Source organism: Panicum virgatum, chromosome 7K, assembly GCF_016808335.1.
Source record: "Panicum virgatum strain AP13 chromosome 7K, P.virgatum_v5, whole genome shotgun sequence".
NCBI classification, from domain to species: Eukaryota; Viridiplantae; Streptophyta; class Magnoliopsida; order Poales; family Poaceae; genus Panicum; species Panicum virgatum.
In genome coordinates, this window is record NC_053142.1 from 44834273 (window position 1) to 44848490 (window position 14218).

Consider the following 14218-nt stretch of genomic DNA (forward strand, 5'->3'; position numbering starts at 1 on the left):
TTTCGAGTGTCCCACCAGGCCACCACCGGCAATGGCGAGCGCTGCTTCCGTCGCCCCCGCCGTTGCTGCTTCCAGAAGCTTCAGCTTCACTGCCGCGGCATACCCCTCCCCCTCGCGCACGAAGCGTCCGGCTGCCCTTTCGGGTGGGGTCCGCAACCAGCAGCGCCCGTCCACCGCCTCTGCCTGCCTCCAGCCGCCAACTGCCTCCCATGGCGCCGCCACCAGGTTGTACGTCCGCGGTAGGCACCTCATCTCCTGATTTCGCAGTTCGATGCCTTGAATTTTAGGGCTTCGGCTTCCCAAGGAACCCCGGATTGTCCGCGCCCGTGAATGCCGGAATCCCAGAGAGCAACAACGAGGAATAGAATCGGAGTGTTCGTGTTCTACTGTTCTTCATCTCAAATCTTAAAGCATTTGTTTCCTCTCTTTATTCCTCGAGCAGGTCTATCGTTCCGTACAACCGAGGAGAACCTCCGGGGAGCGTTCGAGAAATTCGGTCAGCTTACAGAAGGTGATTAACCGAGTGACGCGGTCAGAAACTCTAAAACTGCGACCCTTTTCGCCTCAGGATGTTTCAGATTTGACTCCCATTTGCTGCTGCAGTTCATCTCGTGATGGATAAAGTAGCAAAGAGGCCGAGAGGTTTCGCGTTCGTGTCCTACGCTGTCGAGGAGGAAGCCAAGAGTGCCATCGAAGGAATGCACGGGAAGGTACGAAAAAAAAAGTTCAGATCATTGTGTGTGTGTGTGTGTCTGCCAGACGATTTGTCAGCTTGCAGCTCATCTATTTGGCATATGCAAATTCACCGTATCCTCTGCAGTTCCTGGATGGTAGAGTGATCTTTGTCGAGGTTGCAAAACGAAGGCCTGGACTCTGAGGGATCGCGCCGAGGTGCCAAGTCCTTGACGCTTGGAAGACAAACCTGGCAAGCCTTTCCAAATTACATGAACCTGTGTGCGCCAATTTAAATCCATTGCAGAAGCATGGCCTCCACCAAAGCTCCATAGTATTATGATTTTTTAAGGCATTGATACTCCATAGTAGTATGATTTGCACGTCACTGGACGATGTCCAGAAACTTTGATTGTTGATTTCAGAAAATCCCTGATGATACGCGCTGACTTGAAGTTCACATGTCAATAGAGTAACGGAAGAAACCTTAGCAACATTCAGTTGTTTTAGCTGCCATGCCATAATGTCATTGTTCCAGAAACAGGCAAACAGCATCAGTAATTTACATTCGTTCGCCATACAATACGGTCTCCTATGACTATTACATTACATACTGCATCAAAAACTGTAAACCGTTGACCTCTGAACCTCCAGCATTGTGGGAAATTACAAACACGCAAAGAGGAAAATGGAAACATCAGTCTTGAACTATACATGGGCAGAGAGGAACCATGGTCGCCTCCATTTGTGGAAGGCTACTTCACCAGTTTCAATCTGCCTCTCGTAAGCAACAGCAGAATGCAGAATGGTCTTCCTGCAAAACATCAGTACTACGATACTGTACTAGTCATATGTATTAAATATCAGCAAAAACGTCCCCAGCAGCGATGTTGAGGACCCAAAAATTTACAGGCACAACCTTGTCATATCTCCATCTGCCTCCTCACCAGGAACATGTGACTGCGGCATCTTGCTTTGTGCGGTGCAGTTCTTGTATGGCACAAAACCTCGAAGGTAGGTTGGAACTGTGCTTAAATATTTTCTTGAACCTGGAACAAGTATCACTTCATCATTGTCGTTGTTTACTTGACTAGATTCTATAGAATCTGAATTCTGAGTTGTTTCAGGCACACTGCTGGAGGTTGTGATCGATTCCGCCCACGATCCTTCTGCCCTTGTGAACTTGCAGTCTGAAGCTTGAGATGGCTGGTGTTGCTGCTTCTTTGAAGCAACTGTCTGTGGATTCAACACTCCATAAGATATGCTTACATTACTGTAGCTGAGAAATTGGCAAGCAGAATGCACAGAAAGAACCTCCCCTTGAGGAAGATAGTACATAAACTGCTGTGTACCAGTCAGCCACGGGCTCCATGTCTTCCCTTCTTCTGCACCATGGGAAGAGAACTTCCCAGTTCCACTAGTTGGTGTCTCGGCTGAAGCGTCGAGTTCCATGTCTGCGGCATGTTTTAGGTTTCCAGTATCGGAGTTTGGCTGCTGATGCAAATTATTTACCACAACCCTCTTGCCAAATAGCCTAAGAACTGGACCTTCAGGTATTCCACATGCCGCACCATTTGAAGTGGTGGCGTCCTGAAAGATATTTGGTATTGGTTAGAATTCAGATGTTACCGATTGTGCAATTAGATGCTGTTCTCAAATAATACAAATTTTCATTTCCATGTTACCCCGAATTATTGTAAAATGGTGCCAGGAACAGCTATTGTGGTGGTATATACGGTGAAGAATTATGCACTTTAACTGGATACCTAATATCCTTCAGAATGAAAGAACATATGCTTCGCAAGGAATATTATGGTCGTAAGAATGCACGGTACCTTGGAAAGTGCTACTTGCACACCTAACTCCCCAACTGATGTGCTTGGTGTGAGGCATTTCTCCTCCATGTAAACCGAGGAAGCTGGTGATCCACTACCTTCAGTTGCCATGGTCTCGGAGTCTATCTGTGCTGTGGTTAACACAGATTTTGGTGAGCAATTCTCCTGCTCAGACAGCAACTGTATCTTCAACTGGGGCTTCTCAAGCTGTTTGATTGTAGAGGCATCCTTGCAGAGAGAATTACCCAGATTGCGCGGGTATGGGTGTGCTGGCTTCCTCTTTGGCCGTGCCGGAGGAATATAAATTTGTGGTGGAGCAGCTATGCTGTTGCTATCCCCAGATGATTCTCGGATGACCTGCAGGGCACGATAGAAAAGGCAATCAGAAACATGGATTCGACGACACAGCATGGATAGCATCTGCTCTCCATGATTGAGCGACTTACATCACCTTGCAAGCAACACAATCCATGGATTTTTCAGGCAGAGGGGATTTGATGGGTGTTTTTTTTTTCTATGCAAAAGGCTATAAGACCTTGGAGAAGAACTTCTGAGCGTGGCTCCTGATTTGCACGGCAGTCTTGCTGCCTATGTGCTCTGCAAATTGTACCAGATATCAGCGAAGTTCTGAAGTTCTTGTGCTAACAAAGCTAGTACATGGCCATACCGAAGGCCATAAGCACAAAGGCACTGACCTTGGATACGACGCCAGGCACGGCCATGTTGCTGAAGGGCTTCCAAGAACAGCTTGTGCTCGTCCTCCGTCCACTTCTCCCTCTGCTTGGATATCGTGTATGGCTTGCGTGCCTAAACGGCAAGTGCCAAAATTGTGACCTTGGTTACAGGAAAACATCTCTAACTTCATTAGATTTGCAATTCTCGGTAACCATGCCGCTCAGCAGATTGCAAGAGAGTTTTTCAGCTGCTGAGCGCCGTACCTTAGGAGCTCGCGGTCCTTCTGGCGAATCGAGAGTTTTCTTCGGATGGTCCATGAAGTCTGCATGGCCGGCGCGATCAGCAGCAGGCTTTCGGTCGTTCGTCGCCTTGATTTCCTTCATCAGAAACAGAAAGGAATTTGGGATTTTCTCAGCACAAGATCAAGCAGTTGAGATCAAGTAATCAACGCACCCTTTGTTTTGGGGAGCATATATGCTCTGCTCCAGTCCAAACTTCCCGAAACGATGAAGATTGATCATCATCACGAGTAAAAGGAAGCAAGATTAGTTACCTGAAAACGAGCCATCTCCGGATTTCCAAACCAGCGGAACCACCGAATCTGACGGAAACTCGGCTCACCGGCTGTGCACCAGGAGCGCCAGGGAAGCAACAGCTGAAGGCGAGAGAGCGTGCGCCAAGGCCAAACCACCGGCACCTGAACACCCGTCCAAGAGCTGCCGATCTCGCAGAGGGCGGAGGCAGGGGTGGAGAGGAGAGGAGAGGGGACGAGGAGGCGGCAGGCAGGAAATGAAATGGAGGCCGGAAGGCCAGCGAGCTGGGGGCGGAGAAAAAGGGCAGCGGGCGGGGCTCCACGTCGGACGGGGATTTTTCCCCAGCCGGACCCTTTTCCGCGGCCGCGCGCGCTTTTTTCCCGTCCCGTCGCCTGAGGTGAATAATAATCTAATCTAATCCATCCGCCCTGTCTGGCTGCGGCGGCGGCGGAGGACGCCCGGGCGCCGCTCGATTTCTGTGGCCGTCGCTGCGTCGCGGGTTGCTGCCCGCCTGCCTCGGGCCGTCGGGCGCCAGCTGCTCGCCACGCCACGCCCACCACCGCGCCGCGCCCCCGCCTCGCCTCAGTTACTGTACGCTCCTGTCTGGGTCTGGGACAAGGATTACATTACCGGTGATACAACATTTATTAGTGAGCTTCGGTAACGATAATCGATTGAAAATCGGTGAAAAATCGTCAAAACCGATTGGTAAAGGGACCCAAATTCAAAAAATGAAAATCGACAATTTATCGTCGATAATCGATGCGAACCGAACGGTTTATCGCTTCGCCTACTGAAAAATGTGTTTTGACAGTGGAAAAAATATAAAGGTTTGATAGCATTTAATTTTTTAGGTTATGTATTATATTATATTAGATAAATTACACATACATGTATAATTTTACATATGGGATTGCCTAAGAAATAAACATGTTTACATATTTTGCCCATGAAATTGCATAAAGCACATGAATTTACACATGTATACAAACCACGAAGTGCATAGTTCATATAAATAAATAAGTGCATAGTCCATACAAACTTCATAGTTCACAGGATAACCACTCCCTCCATCATCATTGTCATCATCATCGTCATCATCGGTGTTGCCTTCATCACCACCACCACTAGGCTCAGGTGTTGTCTCATTGCTCGCAAGCTCTTCCTCTTGAGGGCTCCTAATCATTTTTCCCTTCTTTTCTGGTGGCCCAGGTCGGAGAACTTTTGTATTCCTCTTTGTCAAGATATGTATCACCAACATTCTCACCTGCCCATTGCTCTAAATTTTCATTGTCCTCTGCCAAAGAAGTGAACATTGGATTAGGAATGGGAACATCACTAATATCAGAGTCCTCATCCAATGTTGGAGGGGCATTGGATCTGCCATGCTCCATCCAATCTTGAATAGCACTTCGTTGGCGATAGAATGAAAGATCCATCATTCTACTCGCAGGATCAAAGTCACTAGGCTCAACTGTGCTTCTTGCTCGCTGGATACGAAGTCGAAGGTTGTAGTTCGCAAAAACCAACTAATGCAACTTCTTGTGTCCCAACCGATTTCGCAATTTTGTGTGGATGAAGGCAAAAGTACTCCAATTCCTCTCACGTTCACTTGATGAGGCACATTGAGAGAGAAGCTTCATTGCAAGGCGTTGAAGTGTTGGAGTATCAATACCAAACATAGACCACCAACTAGCCGGTGAAGTAGCATGATCAGTGGCCATCCTCCTAGCTAGCTCTCCAGCAAAATCTCCTCGCTTTTGCTTAAAAAACACAGCTTCCTGAAGTACAGCAGCCGCTGTGTTTGTATCACACATCCTTTCTAAACATTTGCGAAGATTTGTCATTAAGGAATCTGTTGTCCCCATGGTATAATTCATCATCGGATTCAAAACACAAGCACCTTGCACATAAGTCCCTAGCATGACAGTTGACATCCTCCTATCTATTATCTCCATGATATGTTCAAAACGAGTCGGATTTTTCTGACTTAAGTTGGCAGCATATGTCTGACTTAAGTTAGATAAAAATATTTTTTCCCTGAGCAAACAATTGTTCCTTTCAACATGTGACAACATTCTGGAATCAAGAGAAGGTCTAGTTTTTTATAAAAATAAGTTCTCTATTTTTTATGAATTTTTTTAAATTTTTGAATTTTCCATTGAAATCCAACGAAATTTCAGTCGGTTTACGTTTTCAGTTAGCATCGATAACGATAAATTTTACCGATAATCGCGATTATCGAGCGGTTTTGTTTTCCATGGTCTGGGCGCGAGTAAAACCATGCGCTGTCGTGGGGTCGCGCGACAGGGAGGTGTTCCTACCTATCGATCCATCCGGCGCCTGTGCCTTTGCGTCGTCGCCGCGGTGTTTGGATGAGAGCGTGAAGATTTTTTTAGAAAAACACGAATGCATGCCTGAAATACTAAATAAAGTTTATTTACGAAATTTTTTTGGATGGATATAGTTTTTCGAGACGAATCTAATAAGTCAAGTTTCATCATAATTGGCTACAGTGATGCTACAGCAACGGCGCTTAATCGTCCCCTAATCGTACGTTCAAATGCCTCACTACATACAGTACTTGCTACGGTATCATAATTATGGAGATAATTTTGTAATTAGGCTTTATTTTATACCCCTAATTAGTGGTCAAAGCATCGAAAATTTAAAAAAAAATCAGGGCCGCCGCCGTGCTGGATCTGGGGGCATGCCACCGCCGCGTCGAGACGGTGGTGTTAGGCTCTAGGCCGTTGAACCCTCGGCAAAAGCCGGCGCCGAACTTGCCCAGATTCTCTGCCGAGCTCTTCAAATATCAGCAGGCTTTGCTTCTTTTAGGAAGTCCCGCACACGCGTGAAGCGGCTTACCAGAGCCTAACCCGCCGAGAATGCGCTAACGGTAGTAGTATCTCGTCGGAGCTGACCGACCTCGCGCTCCTGCCGAAATATCTCGACAAATATCGGGGTCCTTGGAGTTTTCCCTGGTCTGATATGATCACCTGAATCCTGATCCCATCCGCCGGGCCGCCTCCTCTTCGCGGTGCATTCACGCGACCAAACGTGACTCGCTTGGCTTGGGTCGCTGCTCGACAGGACGCGCGCGGGGCTCTCACGTCCCGTCGTCGAGTCCGTTGCTCGGATGGATGGATCAGAAGGAAAAAGCGCAGGGTGGCGCCGTCGCCTGGCCCACCGCCGCTGCACTTTTTTGACACGTCAAAGCCACCCCAACCGGGATTTTCTATTCGTCGCGCGCGTGAGTGGCTGCTGAGGCGTCGCAGAAGGGTTGCTAGTCGCTGCTGCGGCCGGAGCATGTCTCTTGGATTTCGTGAATATATTCAAACTAAGAAATTCTCTATTTCGTAAATCAATTATCCAAATCAATTTTTGATTACACCATAGTGATCCTTGTATTGAGATCTTTAAAACTAGATCACACTTGCCTACATTTAAAAATATTTTTTAATATTTTTTTCTTCTAGATCATTTTACATTGTTTTTAATTAGAACATTTAATTTTATTTTTGCAATACTTTGTTTTATCTTCAGAACAATATTTCTTGTGGTGAACATTTCTTCTTAGGAACAATATTTTTGAAATATTTTTTATGTTGTGAAAAATATTATTTGGATTTTGAATTTGGATCGCATGTACTTCGTACTGGACTAGCTTTCTATGATGAGGGGAGCTGCAGTCGCACACGCTACATATAGATGCCCCCAGCTAATTATATTTATCGCGCAAGCCGATGCGAGATGTGCTATCGCAGAAGCAATCCGCGCGGCTCCATCCACATGTACTGTTTCTATCTTTTCACGTTAGATGCTCTATTTGTCTAGATTGGAACGCATAGTTTTGAATGATTTTCCTTGTTTCAAACCAAGGAGCCCAAATTATGTCTAAAAACATTCTAAAAATATTGCGAACGTGTTTTTATAGGATTGGACTTTTACACATGTTTTGGAACAAGAATTATTGTTGCATAGTTTGAACAAATTTCCCTGTTTGAAACATTCTGAAATGCTTGGGGACACTTTTTAGAGGTCAGAACTTTTAGGAATATTTTGGAACGATATTTATTGTTAATGAACTTGTGGCAAAGACTACAACTAAAGATTTGAAAAAAAAATGTTTCAAATAAAAAATTCGAAATAATTTTTAAAGCCGCGCAATCATTTTTTATTTGTGCGCACTATTTTCCCATTTCATACCAACAGAGGAGGACGTGCACACCTGTGGTGGATTTGGATTGCTGCAGCACGCGCCGAGCGATAGCAAATCAACTGGTTTCTGCGGCATGTCCCCAGCAAATCAGCACTCCCTAACATTTTTTGGAAACTTTTTGGTTACCAATTTCTTTGGAACACCCTGAAATGTTCCCGAACAACATTTATCGTGTAAACAATTTTTCAGAACACTTTTAAAATGATTCCAAACAAATCTAAATGCTTCGGAACAATTTGAACTGTTTCCAAACAAATTTGAAATGTTTCAAACATTCAAAACATCCTAAAGTGTTTCGGATCATTAATTGGGAACTTTTCGTATTAAAAAAAGTTTTCAGAAGACTTTTGAAATGATTCCAAAAAAATAAATGTTTCACAACAATTTGAACTATTTCCAAATATTTTCTGAAATTCACTTTAGAATGTGCCGAATGTTTCAAACATTCGGCACATTCTAAAGTGTGTCGGAACATTTATTGTGCAATTTCCGTGTAATCAATTCTTCAGAACATGATTCCAAACAAATTTGAATATTTCGGAACATTATGAAATGTTCCAAGATTTTGAAAAATCTGAACAAATGTTTTCAAACATTCGGAAGATTGTAACAACATATATTGTACAGTCTGAAATTTTCCGGAATAAAATTTATCGTGTAAACAATTTCTCAGAACACTTTTGAATTGATTCGAAACAAATCTAAATGTTTTGGAATAATTTGAACTATTTCCAAACAAATTTTAAATAATTCAAACATTTAGAACATCCTAAGTGTTTTGGAACATTATTGGGAACTTTTCATGTAAACAACTTTTTAGAAGATTTTTGAAATGATTCCAAACAAATCTAAATGTTTCGGAACAATTTGAACTGTTTCCAAATATTTTTGAAATGTTTCAAACATTTGGAACATTCTAAAGTGTTTCAAAATGTTTATTGGGAATTTTTTTGGGACTTTCGTGTAATCAATTTTTCCAGACATGATTCCAAATAATTCTAAATATTTCATAGCACTATGAGATGTTCCAAGATTTTGAAAAAACTGAACAAATATTTTCAAACATTCGGAAGATTCTAACAACATTTATTGGAAACTTTTCGTGTAAACAATTTTTCAAAACACTTTTGAAATGATTCCAAACAAATCTGAATGCTTGGGAGCAATTTGAATTGTTTCCAAACATATTTGAAATGTTTCAAACATTCGAAACATTCTAAAGTGTTTCGGAATATTTATTGGGAACTTTTTTTGGAACTTTCTTGTAACCAATTTTTCAAAACATTAGAATTCATTCCAAATAAATCTGAACATTTCGGAACACTATGAAATATTCCAATATTTTGAACTGTTTCCAAACAAATTTTGGGAACTTTTCATGTAAACAATTTTCAAGAATACTTTGAAATGTTTCCAACAAATCTTAATGTCTCTAAACACTCTAAAATGTTTACAAACAAATCTGCAATATATTCAAAAAATACAAAACTTTCTGAAGTGTTTAACGACATTTAGAAGATGGTGATCTCTTTGAAAAACATTTTATTTTTTTCAAAACACTTTGTGTAAAAAAAACTGAAGCAAAGAGCATAGTGAAACATTTAGAAGCAGACCTATCAACATTTTGTGCCTCCAGTTAGCTTAATGGGCCGGCCCAGCTTCCACTCGCGCGCGCCGCACCCACCGGTCCTTCTGCGATGCAATTCTGTGAAATCGCTTAAAGCGATAGATAGACGCCCCCACCCCAACCTGTCGGCCCAAAATCCCCGAGCCCAAACACCGGCTCTGCCGGCTCAACGCCCGACACGTGCCTAGTACTCGTAGTAGATAAGCTGAGCACAGAAGAGAGGCAATTTTGTATCGCTCTTTGTCTTCGCTGCTAAGAGCAACGGGCCGGTGGTCTGTGGCCACAAGGACTGTGTTTAGATCCGTAAAATAGTGGTAAAAAGGGTCACATTGAACACTGTGGTACATTATAGCACTTTTCGTTTGTTTATGGTAATTATTGTCCTATTATAACCTAACTAGGCTCAAAAGATTCGTCTCATCGTGTACATCAAAATTATGCAATTAGTTTTTTTATTTATCTACATTTAATACTCTATACATGAGGTATTGAAGAGAGAAAATTTTAGAAGGCCATACATGAGGTATTGGAGAGAAAAAATTTGGAAGTGAACACAGGCAAGCCCGTCGAGCAGGGACCCCACCCACGGGCTGGCGCTCGCTCGGGAACCCTCCTCGTCCACATGTTCTCCTGCTCTCGCAGTCTCGTGAGATGTTCCTCCTCCTCCACTGAATACAGGAAAAAGCGTTGCTGAGATTTTTTTCTGGTTGGAAAAACCGGCACGAAAAAGCGTTGCTGAGATGTGACCTGTGGTCCAGTAGTTGGCGCTTGGGTTCCTCGCAGAGGCATCCATCAGGGCTGTGTTTGGTATTTTGCCCATGTCATTATTAATTAGAGGTATTAAATAAAATTTAATTACAAAATAATCTCTATAATTATGGTACTGTAGTATGTGCTATAGTTAATAAAATCTTTGACCACATGATTAGAGACAGTTACTGTAGCATCACGGTACCTAATTATGGTGAAACTTGGCTTATTAGATTCATCTCAAAAAGTTATATTTATCCGTGAAAAAGTTTCGCAAATAAATTTCATTTAGTACTCTATGCATGTATTCGTCTTTTGTGAAAAATAAACTTTATTTAGTACCCATGTATTCGTTTTTTTTGAAAAAAAATTCACGCTGTAAACCAAACACGGCTCCGACTTCCATGGCTTGCCGGTTGGGTGGTGCCACGTGCTCGTGGCGGCAGACAGATCTCGCTAAAATATTTTGGACCAGACTGACCAGGACCCCGATTTGTACCACCGGCAAATTAATATCCAGGAGGAACGTGTTTAGAAATCGACGTGCGGATATCCCGCTTGACACGGCATGAAGCCATGAAGGAGCGGAGCCGTATATACATTAGCGGAATGCAACCACACCAAAAAGAAAGTCTAGCTCTAATTATCAATTTTTCACCTTACCAATGAGACGGCTAGTAGCCACCCAGTCGATTTAGCTCTAGCTTAAAATTATACTATGCTGCAATGTAACCCACATCGGTTATACTTGATATTCTTAAAATACTAAAGGTGTTGCTTTCGTCTCAGAATATGTATTTTTTTATTTTGTTAGAACAAGGCCGATATGATTTCTTTTTTTTAAACAAAAAAGCTGGCCCATGTGATTTGAATATGGTTTGCTGCCGTCCTATGCACGCGCACGAGCGTGCTTGTTTGGCAACCACGACGTCATGAAGATTATAGTACAAGGAGATAAAACTCTGGTTCTTTAACGACTTCCGTCGGTGCGACGTGTCATCTAACTACTCTCATTCTCCGATTAGTAAATGCAGTTGTTCGACCGGACAGTTGGGGCGCACGCCACCCGTCCGACGCAGCGCATGCATTGGTAGCTCCAATATACTCCAGGGGAAAATTTTCTGCTGGCTTTAGGTTTCAGATGGGGACTGATGCCTCCCTAATAATCGTGCATCATGGTTGGATGAATCTGCTCTGGCTGTTATCTTGTGCTTTCTTTTGCCATATACGCACAAGGTTGACGGACCAGCCAGTTCAGTTCCTGGAAACGCGAAGCAATATAATATAATTTCTCAGAGCAAGCACTGATCCGGAAGCTGGTGGCTTTGGAACAAAATTAGACAAAGAAGTTAGGCTCTGTTTGTTTCAAGGGATTTATGCAAAAGTCTTAGGGATTTATGGGTCTAAAAAACAAACAGATGTGATTTTTTTGGGGCTAAAAGTCCCTTAGAGTTTAAAATAAAAAAGACTTTTAAGAAGAGTTTATTGGGACTTTTTTTTTGCTAAAATTCCAGCAGACGGCCCCTCCCTCCGACCCCACATGTCCCCGCAACCCGTACCTCCACCCATGACCCCCGCCGCTCCCCCGTCCTCCTCCCATCCCCCACACCATCCCGCCGCCGCCGCCGCCAAAACCTAGATCCCCGCCGCCCGCGCAAGGCCCCGCCGGCGGCGCCTGGACCTGCTCCACCCGCTCCTGCCACGCAGCGCGCCGCCGCCCGCGCTAGCCGCCACACGCGCTTCCTGCCACGGCCCGTGCACGCCCCGGCGGCGCACGCGCGTCCCGGCGCCGCCACCCGCTCGTCCGCCATGGCCGGCGACGAGGACGAGACGGTGGACCTTTTCTCCTAGGCGCCCAGCCACCACCGCGCGTCCGCCATGGACAGCGGCTTCGCCCAAGCTTCGTCAGCAAGGCCCCTCCGCGGGCGCCTCGACCCACTCCAACCTCTCGCTCGTCCCTGCGGGGACGCGGGCGCGGGCGGCCGTGGCGACGGGTATCGCCGTGGACGGTCCCTGACTCCCTGCTTGGCATGGGCAAAAGGAGTGAGGAAGGAGATGACAAACGGGACCCGCATGCAGATTAGGGGTTGTGCAGACTTCTAGTCCCTCTAGTCCCTGAAACCAAACAGGTAGGGACTAAAATTTTAGCCCAGGGTTTTTTTAGTCTAGAGATTTTTTGTACCAAACAGGGTCTTAATTAACTAATCTCGCTCTTGGGATACGTGGAACCGGCGCTTAGATGCTGTTGGCTTTGGGTCTGCAAACAATCAGTGCATGGGAAGAAACGACGCCAGCTTTACCTTGGTGGCTGCTGATAAAGCATGGAGGAGCACCGTATGCATGATTCATGAATCATGAACTAGATTTTCACTCTGTTCGGCAGTTCTAACAGCCTCCAGCCCAACAGTATTTTTCTCTCACACTGCTCCAGCACCCGCTTCCAGCCACCAGCCAGTCAACAGTATTTTTCTCTCACACCACTCCAGCCACCAGCTCTAGCTCCAGCCCAGCGAACAGAGTGTTTGTCTCTTTCTTGACAAGAAAGAGAGTTCTGGCCAAACTCTTGAAGCCCATAGTCAAAACAACACATCGATTATGGGTGGAGTTCAAGAACGAACATGCACGGTCTTGTCGGTTTTTCCCGTGCCGCGCGAACTTATCGCTCTCTGGGCTGGGCCCGTGCTGAACATATCGTTTTAGCCCATGTGCAAGGCCTACTATACTGCACTTGTTCGGTGGTCTACAGGGGCCAAAACTTTCAATGAGGGCCCAGTAGACCAGTGGACTGGCCCCTTTTCATCCCTAACAGAAGCCCATGCGCAATCACCCGCGGCCCACCTGCATTAGTATCAACTCCACCGCACCCCCTCAAAAAAAGAAAACTAGTGTCAACTCCACCGGATGGCGGCCGCTGCACACAATTTGCATCACCGTCCTAGCGCACCCGGCGTCGCCCGCCGCTGATGACCCGGACCTGCAGCTTCATCCCGGCGGCGCAGTGCCCCGGCGCGCCGCAGATGAAGTAGCGCTCCCCGGCGCCGTTGAGCCTGACCGTGTCGCTGCCGGTCATCAGCGCGACCGAGACGGGGCGCTGCGCCGAGCAGGAAAGGTACCCGTCCCGGGCAGACCAATTACGGTAAATGTTGGAAAGTACCTTCTTCTCCGTCCGATCACAAATCAAAAGTGCGCATCTGATGCAGAAGAGCTTGGTATTGCACAACGATATGTGACTGTACATTGAGACTGTAAGCCAAATGAGATTAGATACAGAGCTTGATAGGACTGGGAATGCCGCCGCTGCCGACGTGCGCAATCCGGGCACAAGGCCGCCGGCCGCAGTTGCCACGGACGCGCGGAGCATTCACGCCAGACACGCCACTGCAGCTCATGGGGCTGGGAATGCCGTGGTAGCGCGCAGGGTTGAGGCTGGGTCGGCGCTAGGGTGACGGCGGCGAGCCACCACCGCGAGCAGGAGGCGTTCTTTGCGACGGCAACTCGGCTAGAGGTGGATGCATGGAAGGAGGTACACAAAGGTTGGCACCTAGGGCTGCGGAATGCAGATGTATATGAAGCCTCGGCGGACGAACGGCGGTGACGAGGCAGGCAAGACCGTCCATGGCGCCGGCCGGCCGCAGGGCGCGCGCGTCGCGGCGCCGCACGCGGCGGGCAGGAGCCGCTCGAGGAGGAGCGCTCGCCGGTCATGGCCGCAGCGATCGAGCGGGTGGAGGGAGAAAGGAAGAAGCCTCCTCCTCGGCGGCGCGACGGGGTGTCCCTCCGGCGAGCCACGTAGAGAGCGGTGCGCCTGCAACGATCGGCCAGGCCGGGCGGACGGAGTCCGGAATATATACTGATCGGGGGCGGACGGTGTTTCAAATACCGCCCACCCCTTCGGCCAATTTTAACT

The 14218-nt window shown here is 46.3% G+C and overlaps 3 protein-coding genes across 3 annotated transcripts; 1 reads left to right on the plus strand and 2 right to left on the minus strand.

Moving 5' to 3' along the window:
* The first annotated feature begins 115 nt into the window (after positions 1-115).
* On the plus strand, positions 116-1113 carry LOC120641568 (organelle RRM domain-containing protein 6, chloroplastic-like). The gene is made up of 4 exons (XM_039917746.1): positions 116-225; positions 443-511; positions 604-710; positions 821-1113. The coding sequence occupies exons 1-4, from the start codon at positions 210-212 to the stop codon at positions 875-877; spliced, it is 249 nt and encodes an 82-aa protein (XP_039773680.1). The 5' UTR covers positions 116-209; the 3' UTR covers positions 878-1113.
* A 60-nt stretch (positions 1114-1173) lies between these two features.
* Positions 1174-3980, minus strand: LOC120641567. Its single transcript, XM_039917745.1, has 6 exons — positions 3736-3980; positions 3446-3559; positions 3203-3314; positions 3043-3104; positions 2508-2864; positions 1174-2262 (listed from the first exon to the last, which is right to left on the minus strand). Exons 1-6 carry the CDS (start codon positions 3748-3750, stop codon positions 1579-1581), a joined length of 1344 nt encoding a protein of 447 aa, XP_039773679.1. The 5' UTR covers positions 3751-3980; the 3' UTR covers positions 1174-1578.
* Positions 3981-13249: 9269 nt separating this feature from the next.
* LOC120640295 (mavicyanin-like) lies at positions 13250-13675 on the minus strand. The gene has a single exon (XM_039916144.1). The coding sequence runs from the start codon at positions 13673-13675 to the stop codon at positions 13250-13252; it is 426 nt and encodes a 141-aa protein (XP_039772078.1).
* Between the last annotated feature and the right edge of the window lie 543 nt (positions 13676-14218).

Bases quoted from the DNA above. Each gene is read 5' to 3' on its own strand.
- LOC120640295 (XM_039916144.1), bottom strand. From the start codon at position 13,675: ATGCTCCGCGCGTCCGTGGCAACTGCGGCCGGCGGCCTTGTGCCCGGA.
- LOC120641567 (XM_039917745.1), bottom strand. The intron at 3,105-3,202 runs GTCAGTGCCTTT...TACAATTTGCAG, and splicing joins TGCCTGGCGTCGTATCCAAG to AGCACATAGGCAGCAAGACT. The intron at 2,865-3,042 runs GTCTTATAGCCT...CGTGCCCTGCAG, and splicing joins CTCAGAAGTTCTTCTCCAAG to GTCATCCGAGAATCATCTGG.
- LOC120641568 (XM_039917746.1), top strand. The intron at 512-603 runs GTGATTAACCGA...TTGCTGCTGCAG, and splicing joins ATTCGGTCAGCTTACAGAAG to TTCATCTCGTGATGGATAAA. The intron at 711-820 runs GTACGAAAAAAA...TATCCTCTGCAG, and splicing joins TCGAAGGAATGCACGGGAAG to TTCCTGGATGGTAGAGTGAT.